At 40.6% G+C, this 19424-nt stretch overlaps 1 protein-coding gene across 12 annotated transcripts in view; it reads left to right on the top strand.

The window, feature by feature from the left end:
* Positions 1-19424, top strand: part of CSNK1G1 (casein kinase 1 gamma 1) — a 211445-nt gene that overhangs the window by 151295 nt on the left and 40726 nt on the right. For all 12 annotated transcript variants that reach the window (XR_008514126.1, XM_063716689.1, XM_009249904.3 and 9 more), the window contains exons 4-6: positions 9072-9223; positions 11701-11935; positions 18249-18334. Coding sequence is in view for 11 of the 12 variants with exons in the window: in XM_009249904.3 (XP_009248179.1) it covers positions 9072-9223; positions 11701-11935; positions 18249-18334 (473 nt within the window). In the remaining variant the exon portion in view is untranslated. The remainder of the gene's footprint in view (positions 1-9071; positions 9224-11700; positions 11936-18248; positions 18335-19424) is intronic.

Genomic DNA, 19424 nt, shown 5'->3' with positions numbered 1-19424 from the left:
AACCTGGGAGGCAGAGGTTGCAGTGAGCCGAGATCATGCCATTGCACTCCAGCCTGGGCGACACGAGTGAAATTCTGTCTCAACAACAACAACAACAACAACAAAAGATCATGGTAACACATCTAAGTACCTTTAGAGGCTTCTGATAGGTTATGCCCTATGGAAATGAAGGATTCTGCCCTAGACCAATCAGAGGCAGGATTCTGTCCAGGACCAGTCAGAAGCAAGATTCTGCCCAGGACCAATCAGAGGCATCTCACCTATGGCATATATGCAGATGAAGGTCCCAGAATGGACCAAAACCAGACATTCCCATTCCTGACATAAGGGAGGGGAGGTTCGGAGAGGGACGGGCCTTTGGCCCCTTATGACTTGGTTGTGAACAGGTGGGGTTTTCCTCTTAGTCCAATTCCAAGAAGGCAGCCATAGGTTGGCCCTTAGGTTTACTGTTTCCAGACCCTATTCTCCTGCCTCAGAGGCAGGTGGACCACTTGAGGCCAGGAGTTTGAGACCAGCCTGGCTAACATGGTGAAACCCCAGCTCTGCTAAAAATGCAAAAATTAGCCAGGCATGGTGGTGCATGCCTGTAATCCCAGCTACTCGGTTGGCTGAGGCCAGATAATCACTTGAACCCGGGAGGTAGAGGTTGCAGTGACCCAAAATTGCACCACTGTGCTCCAGCCTGGGCAACAGAGCAAGACTCTGTCTCCAAAAAAAAAAAAAAAGAAAGAAAAGTGTATGATGAAAAGTGTATTTTGGATTCTATCTACTATAGAAGAAATCTGTCCTGTCTTGGGCTTTCTTTTCTGACTCCTTTTGGGTAAATAAAATGTTAAGCCTGCTTTAAGGCTCAAGGCATTCATAAATATGTGTATGTAATAGAGACACTGTTAAAGCTCAATGTCTGTGGCTCAGAAATGTGAAATTATTCCTCTTCTTTTGCCTTTCCTCACTGCCTCTTCCCCCACCATACAAGTTTGAGCTCGTGTTAGCAGCCTGTGTTTGGCAGTATTCCAGTTCCCAGGAGGACTTTAAACAAGATGATTGTAAAACATTTTTCATTATAGGACAAAGTAATCCTGTTTTCTTAATTCTGGGCCTAGCTGTTTTTGTTATTAAACCAGCATTTTGAGTAAATTCATATGTTTAACTGGTTCATGTTGCAAAGAGACATTTTTCAGAGTCAGAGACATGAGAGGGATTGTTCTTTTTTAAAAAAGTAATACTACGTATTATCTCATATCTTTGTAATAATGCATTGTTTTATGGGTTTATTCTCTGAGTTTTAAAGGCTATGCTTCCATTTTTCCCTTTCATTACTTACAATGGAATAACATCTTGTTTATCTGCCTATTTCTGATTTCTTGCTAAGGGTACATGTTTAATATTATTTTCTTTAATGATAATTGCCCATGTATTATAATAATAATTGCCTGATCCCTCAGAAACATTACAGAGCATTTAGTAGTTGTGCTAGAAACTTTTACTATTGATGGGGCCGAGAAGAGAATTAATTTAATTTGGGAGAAAAATTATTCTATTTTCTTTAAACATTAAAAAGTAAACTATATAAACAAAGCAAAAGAATGGGCTTGCCAAGGTTGTTGTCCTTCAAAGTTAGGTAATTTAGTTTTTAAAAAAGAATGAAAGACTAATTATGAGGCAATAATAGGATCAAATTACCAGAACCTTTGAGGTGTTCTATTTCAGTTCTCAACCTGATGTGCATTTTAAAATATCTCTACTTAGAGTAGTTACAGTTCATAATGTGTTGTAGATTGTTTTTAGATAACAACTTGGATGATAAAAGAAACCATTTTCCTTGCATTGGTGTATTTAACTCAAGTTAAACTTCATACAGACTGAAAATTAGCTCTAGTGTTCTACATTCATTGCCTATTCTGTGCAGCTTGATGTATGTGTGAGCCATATGTCCGGCAGGGTTTATAACATCATGTTATTGATGATGGAAAGGCTGTTTCATAGTACTAAGAAAAATATATAAGATAACATATGTACTGTGTATGTAACGTTGCAGTTTGGTTTATAAGAGATTTAACCTGTAGTTAAAGGAAATATAATGAAATCTATTGGAAATCCTTCAGAAAAGGAAAATTCAGTAGTCACTTCTTTAGTTTCCAGGTTTCTATGCAGTTTACCAATTTAGGAGGGGGAGACCTCATTAGCGCATTATTTCCAGAGCAGATGAGAGATTATAAAACCATTAATACCTTAGTTTCCAATATACCATTGATCAAAGAATCCAGCACATATCTTCCTTGCCTGAGTCTCCCACTTCCTTTCCATTCCCTCATAATTATTTATAGAAAATACCTGTTTACCGCATGTGTACCTTATGTTGCACTTAAGGATCTGCCCTTCTCCCCAGTCTCATTAAAGGATTTCATAGCATAATGTTGATTGATTTAAAATTTCTTAAGCAGTGGATTAGAGATGGCTCTGCAAAAGAAGAATGAAATATACAGGATTTTTTTTTCATTTAAATGCAGCCCAGCTGTTAAGCCATTACTGTGTGGTAATCTCTGACCAAAAAGACAGACTTCTTAGTGCGCCTGTGTTTGTGTCTTTTACCACCAGTACAGACTACTTTATGGGCACTCCTGCGAAAAACCAGGCTCAGAGTAGAACTTGCATGGGGAGCTTTCTGTACAGATAGTTCTAATAAATTACAGCTACATCTCCCAAAGAAACTTTTATGCTCAAAGGTATATTTTCTGTAAGAAAATAACTAAGAAACTTTAAACAGAGAAATCTTTTTAACTTGCCTTAAAATTCTTTCCTTCAAAAGGTATTGAGTCCAGTTGTTTTGATCTGAAATAACTTCTGAAAGAGGCCTGTCACTGTATTCTGAATCCTTATGATATATTAATCATAAAACAAAGCAAAACCCTTTATTTCTACTCTCTAGATATAGTGTTTTTCAGCTGAGGTTACACATCAGAATCACTTGTGGAGCAATGTTTGCTTCCACTCCTAGAAATTCTGACTCAGTAGGTAGGAGGTGAAGTCACTGCATCTCATTTTGGGTATTTTTTTTTTTAAGTTTTAAAGATATTTCTGATAGATACACTTCCAGTTGAGTTTCACTACCAGCTTATATTTGAATTGGTGCCACACATTATTTCATAAAATATGGAGGTGAGTTTCATTCATAGTTCTGTGGCTTTACAAAGAGGAACCCAGAAGGTAGCTAGAAGGAAATCCTGGCCATAAGAAGAATTTGGGTTTTAAAAGGAACCAGTCTAAACCCCCTCCTCTTTTTTTTTTTTTTTTTTTTTTTGTTGTTGTTGTTGTTGTTTCTTTATTTCTTCTAGGGAGAAAAAAACGGGATACATGTGCAGAATGTGCAGGTTTGTTATGTAGGTACACGTGTGCCATGGTGGTGTGCTGCACCTATTGACCCGTCCTCTAAGTTCCCTCCCCCCACCTCCCATCCACCAACAGGCCTTGGTGTGTGTTGTTCCCCTCTCTGTGTCCATGTGTTCTCAATGTTCAACTCCGACTTACGTGTGAGAACATGTGGTGTTTGGTTTTCTGTTCCTGTGGTAGTTTGCTGAGGATGATGGCTTCCAGCTTCATTCATGTCCCTGCAAAGGACATGATCTCATTCCTTTTTATGGCTGCATAGTATTCCACAGTGTATATGTACCACATTTTCTTTATCCAGTCTGTCATTGATGGTCATTTGGGTTGGTTCCATGTCTTTGCTATTGTAAATAGTGCTGCAGTAAACATATATGTGCATATGTCTGTATAGTAGAATGATTTGTATTCCTTTGGGTATATACTCAGTAATGGGATTGCTGGGTCAAATGGTATTTCTGGTTCTAGATCCTTAAGGAATCACCATACTGTCTTCCACAATGGTTGAACTAATTTACCTTCCTACCAACAGTGTAAAAGCGTTCCTATTTCTCCACAGCCTTGCCAGCATCTATTGTTTCCTGACTTTTTAATAATCAGCGTTCTGACTGGCGTGAGGTGGTATCTCATTGTGTAAACCCCCTCCTCTTTACAGATGAATAAGCTAACCCAGAGAGGCTAAGGAATGTGCCAGAGTTGAAAGCAGAAGCAAATACTAGATCTAAGACTCTGACTTGAGCTCTTTCTGCACTGGTATCTCGGACCTTGACCCTCTCCTAGAAATGCTTCAAAGCCACTCAGTGGTCTAGAAGTTGCTTTGAGCATCCCAAGGCCTGCCAGTGTGTTGTGAGGTCTCAGGGTACTTAATAAAAGCAATAATGCAGCGAGCAGGAACTCTTAATTCTTCCAAGTTCCTAGGTAGGAGTAATGGGTGACATTATAGTTAGAAATTGTAGATATTACTCAAAATCCTTTTGTGACTTCATTGTAAACATGGAAACTTCTGGCACAAGATAATCTAGATTTGATACTAAGGATTATTAAGAACAAGATCAGTTGTCTCATTTAAACTGAACCTTAAGTATTGGCAACAAGTGTAGGAAATTATGCCAATATTATATTTCTAAGCAAGCCTGACTTTTAGCTTGTACTTTAGAAAGAGGATATTATGCCCAGATTTGCAATTTAACCAATGAATGGAGTAATATGTTTATTAATTAGGATTAGAGTTGGCTGCTTTTTAAAAATCCAAATACAAGTAGCTCAGTCAAGGTGGAGATTGATTTTTCTTTTTGATAAAAAAAGTCCGAGAGAAGAAAAGTCCAACATTGGCATGGTTACTCCACAGCCGTCAGGGACTTAGGTTCTCTTTTTTGCTCCATCTATTCTTGGCACTACTTTACATCGTCAAGATGTCTGGTGATTCTAGATGGTTTCTGGACCTTTAGAAGGTCACACCTTTCACCTTTCATTCTAGCCATCTCTCTTGAAAGAATTTTTTTAGAATTATACACTCAGTGGCCAGGCGTGGTGGCTCATGCCTGTAATCCCAGCACTTTGGGAGGCCAAGGCAGGCAGATCACTTGAGGCCAGGAGTTTGAGACCAGCCTGGCCAACATGGTGAAATCTCATCTCTACCAAAAACTAAAAAAAAAAAATTAACCATAGTCTGTAGTCCCAGCTACTCAGGAGGCTGAGGCAAGACTAAAACTAGAAACAAAATTAGCTGAGTCTGTAGTCCCAGCTACTCAGGAGGCTGAGTCAAGAGAATGGCTTGAACCCAGGAGGCGGAGGTTGCACTGATCTAAGATCATGCAACTGCACTCCAGCCTGGGCAGCAGAGCAAGACTCTGAATTAAAAAAAAAAAAAAGAATTATACACTAATTTCTGCTTCCATCTCATTGGTCTTTCCTAATTGTCAAGGGAGACTGGAGTTATAACTGGGCAAGTTGCTATTTGCAACAATTAGAAGTTCTGGGCCAGGCGTGGTGGCTCATGCCTATAATACCAGCACTTTGGGAGGCTGAGTTGGGTGGATCACTTGAGGTCAGGAGTTCAAGACCAGCCTGACCAGCAAGATGAAACTTCATCTTTACTAAAAATACAAAAATTATCCAGGCATGGTGGCAGGTGCCTGTAATCTCAGCTACTCAGGAGGCTGAGGCAGGAGAATGGCTTGAACCCAAGAGGCTGAGGTTGCAGTGAGCTGAGACTATGCCACTGTATTCTGGCCTGAGCAACAGAGCAAGACTCTGTCTCAAAAAAAAAAAAAGTTACGTTATTTTAAAAGAAGGGGAGGCTGGGCGTGGTGGCTCACACCTGTAATCCCAGCACTTTGGGAGGCCAAGGCAGGCAGATCACGAGGTCAGGAGATCGAGACTATCCTGGCCAACATGGTGAAATCCCATCTCTACTAAAAATTAAAAAATTAGCTGGGTGTGGTGGCACGTGCCTGTAATCCCAGCTACTTGGGAGGCCGAGGCACGAGAATCACTTGAACTCAGGAGGTGGAGGTTGCATCGAGCCGAGATTGTGCCACTGCACTCCAGCCTGGCGACAGAGTGAGACTCTGTCTCAAAAAAAAAAAAGAAAAAAAAAGAAAAGAAAAGAAAAAGAAAAAAAGAAGGGGAGAGGCATCCCTGTAATCTCAGCACTTTGGAGGCATCCCTGTAATCTCAGCACTTTGGGAGGTCAAAGCAGGAGGATCAGTTGAGCCCAGAAATTCACGACTAGCCTGGACAACATAGTGGGAGCTCATCTCTGGAAAAATTACAAAAACTAGCCCGATGTGGTGTCATGTGCCTGTGCTCCCAGCTGTTTGGGAGGCTGAGGCAGGAGGATTGCTTGGTCCCAGGAGGTCGAGGCTGCAGTGAGCCATGGTCATACCACTGCCCTCCAGCCTGGGTGACACAGTGAGACCCTGTCTCAAAAGAAAAAAAGAGAGGGAGAATGGATATTGGACATGCAAACAACAGGTGCTGCCACAACCTGCTTTGAAGAATATAATATTTATATTAGGAAAATAACATTTTAGGGCATTAAATCCTTATATAGGACATAAATTTAAAAGATCCCCAAACTGCATTTACCATGTGTCTGATTAATAAAAGCAGTAAATCTCTAGGACAGAGTGTTCTGCTTTGGATGTCTCAGCAGGAGTCATTGGAAACAACTATTAGGTTTTGTATATTTTTAAAAAACTGAAAAATGACTTCTTCAAAACAACTGAGAAAAAAAGACTCTTTGGGGCCTGGCGTGGTGGCTCACGCCTGTAATCCCAGCACTTTGGGAGGCCGAGGCGGGTGGATCACCTGAGGTCAGGAGTTTGAGGCCAGCCTGGCCAATATGGGGAAACCATGTCTCTACCAAAAATACAAAAATTAGCTGGGCGTGGTGGCGTGCACCTGTAATCCCAGCTACTCAGGAGGCTGAGCCAGGAGAATGGCTTGAACTCGGGAGGTGGAGGTTGCAGTGAGTCGAGATGGCGCCAGTGCACTCCAGCCTGGTCTGCAGAGTGAAACTCCATGTCAAAAAAAAAACCAAAAAAAAAAAAAAAAAACCACTTCAAGTTAAATCCTTTTCTCTTTTGGAGATAGGGAGAATCAAGACAACCACAAAAACAATTGAGCAGGTATTTATTGAACTAGCAGGAGTAATGTATATTAGAGGATACTAGCTAGGAATAAACATATTTAAGGAAAATGTTCAAGTTGTTTAGGATTTAGGCCGGGCATGGTAGCTCACGCCTGTAATCCCAGTATTTTGGGAGGCTGAGGTGGACGGATCACTTGAGGTCGGGAGTTCGAGACCAGCCTGGCCAACATGGCAAAACCCTGTCTCTCCAAAAAATACAAAAAAAGTTGCTGGACACCATGACTGTAATCTCAGCTACTTGGGAGGCTGAGGCGCAAGAATTGCTTGAACCCAGGAGGCAGAGGTTACAGTGGGCCAAGATTGCGCCACGGCACTCCAGCCTGCGTGACAGAATGAGACTCTGTCTCAAAAAAAAAAAAAAAAGTTGTTTAGGATTTAATGAATCAAGATAGACTAATACAATATATGAAATAGTTATTAATTCCAAATATGTGAGACCTACCCTCGAGAGAAGTATGTGTTAGATGTACATCTGCCTATATCCCACCCATAGAAATGAAAAGGGAATGGGGCCGGGCACAGTAGCTCATGCCTGTAATCCCAGCCTTTGGGAGGCCAGGGAGGGTGGATTGCTTGAGCTTGGGAGTTGTTCAGGACCAGCCTGAGTAACATAGTGAGACCCCATCTCTATAAAAAATCAAAAACTTAGTCTGGTGTGGTAGAGTGAGCCTACAGTCCCAGCTGCTACTTGGGAGGCTGAGCTGGGAAGATCGCGTTAGTCCGGGAGGCAGAGATTGCAGCGAGCCGAGATCTTACCACTGCACTCCAGCCTGGGTAACATTGAGACCTTGTTAGAGGGAGAAGCAAACAATAATCTACAACATATGCAACTGTAGACCACTATATACATAAATGTATAAGATGGGAATGTTTCTGCTCTATGAAACCAGATAATTTTTTAAGTGTTCTGTAATCTTTTTTTTTTTGAGATGGGAGTCTCCCTCTGTCACCCAGGCTGGAGTGCAGTGGCGCCATCTCAGCTCACTGCAACCTCCGCCTCCCGAGTTCAAACGATTCTCCTGCCTCAGCCTCCTGAGTAGCTGGGACTATAGGTGCACGCCACCACGCCCAGCTAATTTTTGTATTTTCAGTAGAGACAGGGTTTCACCATGTTGGCCAGGCTGGTCTCAAACTCTTGACCTTGTGATCCACTCACCTCAGCCTCCCAAAGTGCTGGACTTTACAGGCATGAGCCACTGCGCCTGGTGTCTGTAATCCTATTTAATATCTACTGTTCTCATGGTACCAGTTATATATTTAGTGAATGCCTCATATTTACAATGCACTTTATAAAGGAAATTTATTCACAATTTGCCACTTAGGTGAGAAAGTCTGGATTTTGGCTTCTTAATAGTTATGAATTTCAGATCTGGAGAAAACCCAGCCTTGTGTTTTTTCCCCCTTTTCCTTTCATCAGTATTTATCAGCAACCAAACACTAAGTGTCTGTTGACTTTTCTCCAGCTGATAGAAAACAAAAAACTATAGAGACTCCCTGTGAAAAGAGGACCAGTTGTGCTGGCCTGGGGCCAGGCTGCACTCTCTGTGACCTTGCCTCTTCAGTCTGAGTTGTCCATAGGGCAACAGTTCCAAATAGCCCATGTGGCTATGGCAGTAAGCATAGAGAGTGCTCATGAACCAGCTAATGTAACAAGTTCTGTTAGCCTGGCCTTTGAGCTCAGTGAGCCATCCTTTGAGCCTTTTATGATACTGCACTTTCAGGCATCCTTTTGGGAAGATCCAGTGGATCAGGGACCATTCTCTATCTTATAGCAATGGAAATGTTTTTGGCACTGTGGTATTAAATAGCTACTCATTTGAATTTATTGTGCAATGACTTAGCCTTTCTCATCATTATTAGTTCCCATTGAAGCTGTTGTGCTCAGTTTAAGTTTCCAGTAGGGACTATGAAAGAAAATGGAAATCTCACAAATTGTACTTTTAAAAATATTTTATTCAGTGCTAATACTGTTATCTCATATTTTGGCTTTTGTGTCTCCCACTCTATACCCCCATTTCCCCTCTGCTTTCAGGTGAAGGTCTCCCACAGGTGTATTACTTTGGACCATGTGGGAAATATAATGCCATGGTGCTGGAGCTCCTTGGCCCTAGCTTGGAGGACTTGTTTGACCTCTGTGACCGAACATTTACTTTGAAGACGGTGTTAATGATAGCCATCCAGTTGGTAAGTTGGAATTGCTATTCTAAAAGAGAGTAGGCTGGTTCCTCAGCCACATCCTTGTGGGCCTTTTGGTGATTTACTAGCCATAGCAACACATCAAGAATTAGTACTCACAGGCTTGATGGCATTCTGGGAAGCTGGCTGGGGCAAAAAGGGTAAATTCAGAGAAGTCACACTACATCTGCAATTTTCTCTATTTTAAGACTTTGCACCTTGGAGCAATGCTCTGCCCTTAACTGAAGAGGAAGTATATAATTTAGATTAGGGAGAAAGAAGACGATTAGATGGAGTTGTAAAAATGTGAATAATTTATTTGATTTTGTTTTGTTTTGTTTTTTGTTTTTGAGACAAGGTCTTTGTCACCCAGGCTAGAGTACAGTAGCTTGATCATAGCTCACTGCAACCTCAAACTCCTAGGCTCAAGCGCTTCTCCTGCCTCAGCCTCTCCAGCAGCTAGGACTTCAGGTGCCATGCCAGCTCATTAAAAAAAAAAAAAGAAAAAAAATGTTGTGGAGACAGACTCCCACTATGTTGCCCAGGCTTGCCTAACTGGTCTCAAGCAGTCCTCCCACCTCGGCCTCCCAGTGTGCTAGGATTACAGGCATGAACCACTGCACCCAGCCTATTTATGTGTTTTAAATATAGCTGTAAAGTTTTGTCATGTCCTATCTCTCCCTTCACTGTTGCAACCAAGAAAAGATTGATGTTATAACCCATTGCACTAACACTCAGATTCAAAATTGTGTGACTAGGAATTTGCTGTAGTTCTCATGCCTCCAGTTCTCTCAGAGACAAATTTCAGCTGAAGAGGCAGCTCTTGTAGCTCCTACCAAATTATACACCAATACCAGTTTAAGAAGCAGTTCCAGCAGTTCCTTCGAGAAGTTTGTCACAAGCCCTTTGGGGAAGGATGCAAATATATCTTCATTTGTTTGAAGTGGTAATGGTCTCTCCCACTGTCCTATAAAAATTTGGAAATGTTAGATAATTGACTTTGACTTTTGAGCCCCAAATTCAAATATCTGAGCTTCTCTTTCTCTACTAAAAGTTAGTAGAAAAGGGCTGGGCACGGTGGCCCACGCCTGTAATCCCAGCACTTTGGGAGGCCAAGGTGGGCGGATCATGAGGTCAGGAGATCAAGACCATCCTGGCTAACACGGTGAAACCCCGTCTCTACTAAAAATATAAAACATTAGCCGGGCTTGGTGGCAAGCGCCTGTAGTCCCAGCTACTCGGGAGGCTGAGGCAGGAGAATGGCGTGAACCCAGGAGGCGGAGCTTGCAGTGAGCCAAGATCATGCCACTGCACTCCAGCCTGGGCAACAGAGCAAGACTCCATCTCAAAAAAAAACAAAAACAAAAACAAAAAAGTTATATAGAAAAGCTTAGTAGGTAGAAATACTTAATAAAATTTGAAATACTTTTATGAGTATTATTTTTGGTTATATTTAACTTAACATAAAAACTGTAGTCCTGGCCAGGCATGGTGGCTCATGTCTATAATCCCAGCACTTTGTGAGGCTGAGGTGGGAGGGTCACTAGAGGCCAGGAGTTTGAGACCAGCCTAGGCAACATAGACCCCATCTCTACAAAAATAATCTTAAAATAAATTTAAAACAACAACAAAAATGAACTGCTTTGGCCAGGCATGGTGGCTCATGCCTGTAATCCTAGCACTTTGGGAAGCCGAGGAGGACGGATCACCCAAGGTCAGGAGTTTGAGACCAGCGTGGCCAACATGGTGAAACCCCATCTCTACTAAAAATACAAAAATTAGCCAGGCGTGGTGGCATGTGCCTGTAATCCCAGCTACCCGGGAGGCTGAGGCACGAGAATTGCTGGAACCCAGGAGGCTGAGGCTGCACTCCACCCTGGGTGACAGAGCAAGACTCCGTCTCAAAAATAATAATAATAATAATAATAGTAATAATAATAATAATAATAATGAACTGTTTCCCTGTCTCTGCTGCTAATTAGCTATGTGATGTCAGGCCAGTATTAACGTCTCCGGGCGTCACAACATCAAAAACTGGGTTGGGTAGTCTTGTCCAACTAAGGATAGGAAGATGTGGGCAGAAGGTGAATGTAGCAGTGGCATTTGTCTCAAAGGTCACCAACAGTTTGATATCCTACCTGGGAATACTTCTTTTCTCTCAAATGCTTAATTTTCTGAAGTAGCATATAAACAACTGATTTCATTTGTCATTTGCAAATTGTGACGTTATGAGGTAAAATTGAGCTATCATTTTAGCAGACCTGTACTATCCCACTTTCTTTTCCTAGTCTTGATATTTGTTATGTACATATTTATAGCAAAATTTTTTTTGTTTACAAGTCAGTGAAGTGACTCTGGGTGGTGAAAGGAGATGAATTTTACCGTTATTTCAATAATTAAAACCTTTCTCTGGTTAAAGAAACTGTTTTGATGTATTTTCCTGATATACTTCTTTAGAGTATTTCTATCATTTGTTTCTCTTTCAGCTTTCTCGAATGGAATACGTGCACTCAAAGAACCTCATTTACCGAGATGTCAAGCCAGAGAACTTCCTGATTGGTCGACAAGGCAATAAGAAAGAGCATGTTATACACATTATAGACTTTGGACTGGCCAAGGAATACATTGACCCCGAAACCAAAAAACACATACCTTACAGGGAACACAAAAGTTTAACTGGAACTGCAAGATATATGTCTATCAACACGCATCTTGGCAAAGGTGTGTTTTTTTCTGTTCCATGAAAGGGGCGAGTCATTAGAACAGTTTATTATTCCTGTAACACTTATATCCCCATTGTGCATTACAACTTGTGATTTTTATTGTTTCACAAGGTTAAGTGATTTTTATACATGAGAAGTTGAGATGATAAGTTAATGACTTTTCAAAGAATCCTACAGACTATGCATAGGTTCTTAATTCTTTACACTGTTTCCAAATGTTTAGTTTCTGAGCAGTGTGAGTACTTGAATTATTGTAAAAAGAGGATAGCATTTTAGTGAGTTTAGTAATGAACTTGGTATTTACTTATGTATGACCCCATATATGATAGTCCTGAAGAGGACGTCAGGCTGGGTCAGCAGTGGGGAAGAGTGCCTCACTAAAAATGGAGTAGACTTCTGTTCACTGCACATAGTTCTGCACAGAAGTCTTCAAGGAAGAGCTTCTATCTTATTCAGTGAAAATATACTTGGTTTACCATTAGTCTTGCAATTTACTCAGGATAAACAACCTGCACAAATATTGTTAAATGCTCTAATCAAGGCAGAAGACCTTACCTGTGAGGAACTAGCCCAAGGGGGAGAGTGTCAGAGAAGCCTAAGGAACAGTGGGGAGACCAAGCAGGCAGAGCCCTGGGCTTATCTGCTTCAAAAAAGCCTCCCTTTTTTATGTTTCATATATTGGGCTTCCATGGAAGATTCTATTTGAAGAAAAGACTCTTGGTGATTGAAAAAAACATGTTTGAAAATCAACATTCTAGACAGTAGACAAGCAGAATATTCTCAGATTCCATACTCCCTAGACAGAAATAATTATAAAATATTCTTAAATATTAATGAACTATTGCACACTAAGATGTATTTTATTTAATTTATTTATTTATTTATTTATTTTTTTGAGATGGTGTCTTGCTCTATCACCCAGGTTGGAGTGCAGTGGCACGATTTTGGCTCACTGCAACCTCTGCCTCCCGGGTTCAAGCAATTCTCCTGCCTCAGCCTCCCGAGTAGCTGGGATTACAGGCATGCACCACTACACCTGGCTAATTTTTGTCTTTTTAATAGAGACGGGGTTTCACCATGTTGGCCAGGCTGGTCTTGAACCCCTGGCCTCAAGTGATCTGCCTGCCTCGGCCTCCCAAAGTGCTGGGATTACAGGTGTAAGCCACCATGCCCAGCATATTTATTTTATTTTTAGAGACAGAATCTCACTCTCACTCAGGCTGGAGTGCAGCAGTGTGATCATAGCTCACTATAACCTCAGTCACCTGAGCTGGAGAGATCTTTCTCAGCCTCAGTAGTTAGGGTTACAGGCGCATGCTGTCATGCCCAGCTAACTTTTAAATTTTTTTATAGAGACAAGAGTCTCACTATGTTCCCCAGGCGGGTCTCAAACTCCTGGTTTCAAGAGATCCTGTTGCCTCAGCCTCCCAACGCACTGGGATTATAGATGTGAGCCACCATGCCTGGCCTGCACATTAATAAGTATTTTAAAGACTAATGTAATATCTACTAAGTTGCCTCATTGAGTAAACTACACAGGTTATTCACCTGAGGAATTCAAGTGATAGTGAAGAGTAAAAAATGGCATTACAAAGTAGTATGATACAATTTGATTTGAAATTATGATGTTATCAAGATTTTTTCAGTAACCACGTGGAACTCTTCACTTAAATAAATGTAATACTTTAAAATTAGACTAGAAGTCCTCTGGTACTTATTATCAGCATTACTTTGGACAAGTTACTTAATCTCACTGAAACTCCTCTGTAAAATGAGGGTAATGCTTCACAGGGATATTTTGAGGGTTGAATGGATAATATATGTGAAAGCACCATGTCTGACATAGGTCTCTTGCATAGTGCTCAGCATCCCCTTCTTCCTTCACAATGACAAGTAATTTTCCATTTTACAAGGAAACAAAAACTGTATCTTAAATAATAAACTTAAGATTGTGTGGTTTAACTGACAAACTCTAGAAGTTGTTTTAATGCCCACTTCCTGGGCTCAGCCATTCGTATACTAATTTTATTGTTCTTAAGAGGAAAGACAAGAACAGACAAGGGATGGGTGTTCATGTTATGTTTGTATAATATACAGAGTAGTGGTTAAGAAAAAGGATGCAAATCCTGGCGCTCTTACTTAATAGCTGTGTAATTTTGATCCAATAACCTTCTTCCCTCAGCCTCGGTTGTCTCATGTATAAAATGGGTATGATAATTATGCCTGTAATATATGGTTCTATGAGATAATGTATGTAAAATGTTTAGCATAATGCCTGATAATAGTAATATCAGTCCATATTGTAATTATCCTGATTATTATTTATTCAACAAAATCTGTTTTAAGCATCTACTGTGCATCAGACTGTTTGATCTCTTGGTGTACTGCCATTCCTGCCGGAACTTTTAAGTTTACCCCCAGACTTGCCTTACTGAGTACCAGAGTTTTTCAGGTCAAATCTAACCTGTCATCGTATTTTGTGCTCTCTACATTACAGAGAATACATACAGAAAGTTGTCACTGCTTTTTAAACTCTTTCCCATGCCTCAAACGATAGAGGTTTTTGTAGGAACTCTAATGCTGTTGGTTTTTAAATGTGTTGCATTTTTTGTGTTGCAAAGAAGAAGAAATGACTGGGATGTGTATTTTCAAATGGCTTTGAGAAAATCACTTCTTAATTTTACAGAGGAGGAGAACAAGAGAAGAAGCCTCCTAAATCTTTCATTAGTTGCCACATCAGAGTAGCCACACTTACTTAGTCCATTTTGTGTTCCTATAAAGGAATACCTGAGGCTGGGTCATTATATAAAGAAAAGACCTTTAAGTTTGGCTCAGAGTTCTGCAGGCTGTACAAGAAGCATGGCACTGGCATCTGCATCTGGTGAGGGCCTCAGGGGCCTCATGCTGCTTCCGCTCATGGTGTAAGAGGAAGGGGAGCAGCCAGCATGGGCAGATCACATGGGAAGGGGAGTGCTAGGTTCTTCTCACCAACCTGCTTTCTTGGGAACTCATCCCTAAGGGAAGTCATTAATCAATTAATGAGGGATATACCCCCATGACCCAAACACCTTCCATTTGGCCCAGCTTCGAACATTGGGATCAAATTTCAGCGTGAGGTTTGTGTGTGTTGGGGGGTCCAGGAGGAGGACAGAAATCCAGACCATAGTAGCCACCTTCCCACTGATTAAGCCTTTACTGAGAAGCCCAATTTATATTATGTAATGGTTGAAATTAGGGTGAGAACACTGGGTTACCTTGCCCCCTGCCTTCAACAAATCTATTTAACCTAAAATCAGGGATGTTATGCATGTAAACCAAGCACATCTTTCTGATTGGATGAAAGCACACCTTTCAACCAATCAGAAGAATTGAAGAATTTTGTGTCCTGCTGGTCTCACTGGTATTGGAAACCTTTCTTCTTTGAAAATGAAAATATTCTGCATGAAAAAATGAGGGCATGTAGAAATAATGAATTGGACAAGTGTGGAGTGTTCAAAGTCGTATGAAAATAAAGCATGCTCTGGTTTTCACTCTTATTTTTTTCCTAAAAGGCCCTAAAGGCTTAAAGTTATCAGATTTTTTGGGGATTTTAGAGCTGGAAAATGACTTTTTAAATTCTCCCCAGATTGAACACTTTATTTTCAGATGAGGAAACTGAGACCATGCTTAATTGACCATGCTTAATTTCTCTGGATTAAATTAGTGGAAAAGATAAACCAAGATCTAGATACCTAAATCATTGAGCTGATTTAGGTACCCTTATTTTAGGTACCTTATTTAGGTACCCTTCCTGATTTAGGAACCCTTATTTTTTTCCTATTGTCCCATATTCTACAGTTCTTTTTCATAGTTCTCAGGATTTGAAAAGTTACTTTATTACTTATTCCAGTGAGTTTTAAAAATATTTTAATCTCATAATTTATTTTGCTGTGAAATCTTTTTTCTGTAGGCCTGATCAGTATTGAAAATGTGGAGAGTTTCGCCCTCTAGTGCTCAACTATCTAAAATTCAAACATTTGTCCAGTGAATTTTTAATAACCACGGGGCCTCTTGTTACAGGAAGTGGATATAAAAATGGAGAGGCGATGAGTAGGTGTGATACAGTATGAGAAACTGCAGAGTCGTTTCTCTATCTGCCCTGCTTTGTGGGAGGCCTCCACTCAACTCTCCTTGTTCTTTTCTCTTTTTCATTTGTGCATCTTTAGGTTCTGTCAACAAACTTTTTGTATAACTGCTTTTTTGTTTTCAATTATGAATATTTTATTGCAAACTTCAGACAAGCCATGTAGACAAAGGATTCTGATGGTCATGCTGTTTTATTTCATTCTTTTTAAGATTGTTTCAATTGATATATACCAACTCAGTTTTATGTTATTTATCTCTGTCAGGGTACCTCTCCTTCCCATTAGTAACCATCTTTTTACAACCTCTATCAAATCATTATTTAAAAAGTTGCCTTTTCTTTCTTCATCTACCCTGTAGACTACTATTCTTTTTCGTGCAAATTCCCTATAATTTAAGGCAATAGTTAAACATGTTGCACTTCTGTATTTTGAGTTAGCTGAGTGGCTTTCTCTGGCTCTCTTGGGTTTTACTTTCTGTACAAAGAAAGCACAATCAAGTTGAAGGTAGCCTCTTAGTCTTGCTTCTGTAGTTTATTCAGATAAAGCCCTAAACTTGATTCTGAAAAATAAACACATAAAATGTCTGAGATGGGCCAGGTGTGGTGGCTCACACCTGTAGTCCCAGCACTTTGGGAGGCCAAGGCTGGTTGATTGCTTGATTGGCCCAGGAGTTCAAGACCAGCCTGGGCAACATGGCAAAACCCAGTAACTATAAAAAATACAAAAAGTAGCCAGGGGTGGTGGTGCATGCTTGTAGTCCCAGCTAGTGAGGAAGCTGAGGTGGGAGGATCACTTGAGCCCAGGAGGGCGAGGCTGCAGTGTCCAAGAACATGCTACTGTACTCTAGCCTAGGCAACAGAGCGAGACCTTGTCTCAAAAAAAAAAAAAAAAAAAAAAAAATCTGAGACTAAACCATAATCGGCAAATTCAAAATGAATGCATGGACTGGGTGCAATGGCTCACATGGGTAATCCCAACAGTTTGGGAGAATGATATGTTAGGTTTGCTTGAGGCCAGGAGTTTGAGACCAGCCTGAGCAACATAGCGAGACCCCATCTTCACAAAAAATAAAAATAAATAAATTAGCCGAGTGTGGTTCCACACACTTATATTCCTAGCTACTCAGCTGAGGCAGAAGGGTCCCTTGGGCTCAGGAATTTGAGGCTGCAGTGAGCCATGATCACAACACTGCACTCAAGCCTAGGCAACAGAGCAAGGACTCTGTCTGTAAAAAAGAAGAATAAAGAAACGAAGGCATGTACTACTTAGATTCTAACAATCAAAGAATGTGTAGGATGTTTTCTGAGATGAAGTTGCAGTTTTTTGTTAACTATTTTGCAATTCTTTGTCATCTTCACCTTCCCAATTAAAAGGAGAGAAAAACCCAGCAACTTGTTTTAGATACGCTTCCAGAATGCAGGAACTTTGATTTTTTGTTTTATTTTGTTTTGGGATGAGGTCTCATTATGTTGCCCAGGCTTATCTCGAACTCCTGGGCCGAAACGATCCTCTCACTTCAGCCTCTTAAGTAGCTGGGACTACAGATGTGTGTAGCCTTACCCATCTAATTTTGAGGGGACCTTAGTAATAAATTTTAAAATGTTTTTGAGGTTATAGGACATGGTACAAATTGAATGGGAGCCAAGAGAGTATGTACTGATGTTCATTGATACGAAACTTAATTTTAAGTGTTAATTTTTATGACGAATAAAAAGCACTTGGCATGTTTGCTAGGCATTTTGCAGCTTGTATCTTTGCAGGCCTAGCCAGAATGGACTGTTTTAACAGTTTGGGTTGCTTAATCTGCTGCTCACTCCCTGGTGGTAACTAAAGGGTAATTGTAGCCCATATACTGGAAGTAGCATTTCATTAAAATTTTATCACTTTCAGGAAGGTGACAGCATTGAGTGAGGGGTGGTAATTCACTGTTTAGTGATTTGGGCTTGGTTTTAATTCAGAATTTGCTCTTTTCTCTTCATATTTACTTAGCATCAACAGATCTAGACAAAGGAAGTACACATTGGTTTAGGGTTTTGATCTAAAATACTATCCTTGGTTTAAATATACAGGTAATTAGTAAGCAGAGCCTTTCCAGAGCCAAAGGGTTTCTGAAGGGATTACTTGGTTTTGAACCTCTTTCTGCTTTAATAACTGCAAACATAATGTGTGATCTGTCTTCCCTTTTAGAGCAAAGCCGGAGAGATGATTTGGAAGCCCTAGGCCATATGTTCATGTATTTCCTTCGAGGCAGCCTCCCCTGGCAAGGACTCAAGGTATCCTTGAAAGTGTTCAGTGGAGAGCTTTGTTTCAATGCTCAGTTGTTAATGAAGGGGCCTCTGGTTTCATGTTTTTAAGAAATGCATAGGGGGCTGGCCAGATGCGGTGGTTCATGCCTGTAATCCCAGCACTTTGGGAGGCTGAGGTGGGAGGATTGCTTGAGTCCAGGAGTTTGAGATCAGCAACATAGTGAGACCCCATCTCTATTTAAACATAAACAAATAAATATTTTTTAAAACAACACACAAAAAGGATTATTGGCTAATTGGCTATGGAGATAAGAAACAGGGACTAGTTACATTAGTCTACATTATAAATGCTCTCCTGGGCTTTGGAAACTGTTTTGTTCACATTTGTCTTCCCTTTCTTAATTTTTCCTTGTTTTTAGATTTTCCATGATCTTTTCCCTCATTTCCTCCCAGCCTTGACAGTGCTGCTTTTCTCTCTGTGTTGGTATTCCTCCTCCACTACCATTATGTAGCAGGAGGAGTGTTCCCAGTATGTAAGGGAATTTCTGGAACAAATTGTTGACAACAGCTGCTACACATTTTACCAGAAAGGCCAGCAGGGTGTACTCCTCAGGAAAACTTAGAAAATATTTGTTTATCCTATGTAGGCTAAGAAGTCACCTGAACTAAAATGAAAATCCAGGTTTAACATTGCTGTTCAAGTGTATTATTGAATAAATGCCTATTCAGACAATATCTATTCACTGCAAAATGTGTAGAGTTTAAATAGCCTTCCTTAGGTAGGTGTCAGTACAGTGGTTACATGTCAGTTTACTGTTATAATTATGAGCATTGTCATTACTCCGTGCCTTTGGCTGTTTGACTAGGAAATGGTGAGCTTCTAACCCATTGTAAGTCCCATTAGTATCTTGTGAGACTTTTTTTTTTTTTTTTTTTTTTTTTTTGAGACAGAGTTTCGCTCTGTTTCCCAGGCTGGAGTGCAGTGGTGCGATCTTGGCTCGCTGCAACCTCCACCTCCCAGGTTCCAGCAGTTCTCCTACCTCAGCCTCCTGAGTAGCTGGGATTACAGGTGCACGCCACCACGCCCAGCTAATTTTTTGGGTTTTGTTTTGAGACG

Source organism: Pongo abelii, chromosome 16, assembly GCF_028885655.2.
Source record: "Pongo abelii isolate AG06213 chromosome 16, NHGRI_mPonAbe1-v2.0_pri, whole genome shotgun sequence".
Classification (NCBI taxonomy): domain Eukaryota; kingdom Metazoa; phylum Chordata; class Mammalia; order Primates; family Hominidae; genus Pongo; species Pongo abelii.
This window is presented reverse-complemented; position numbering and strand designations above follow the sequence as displayed.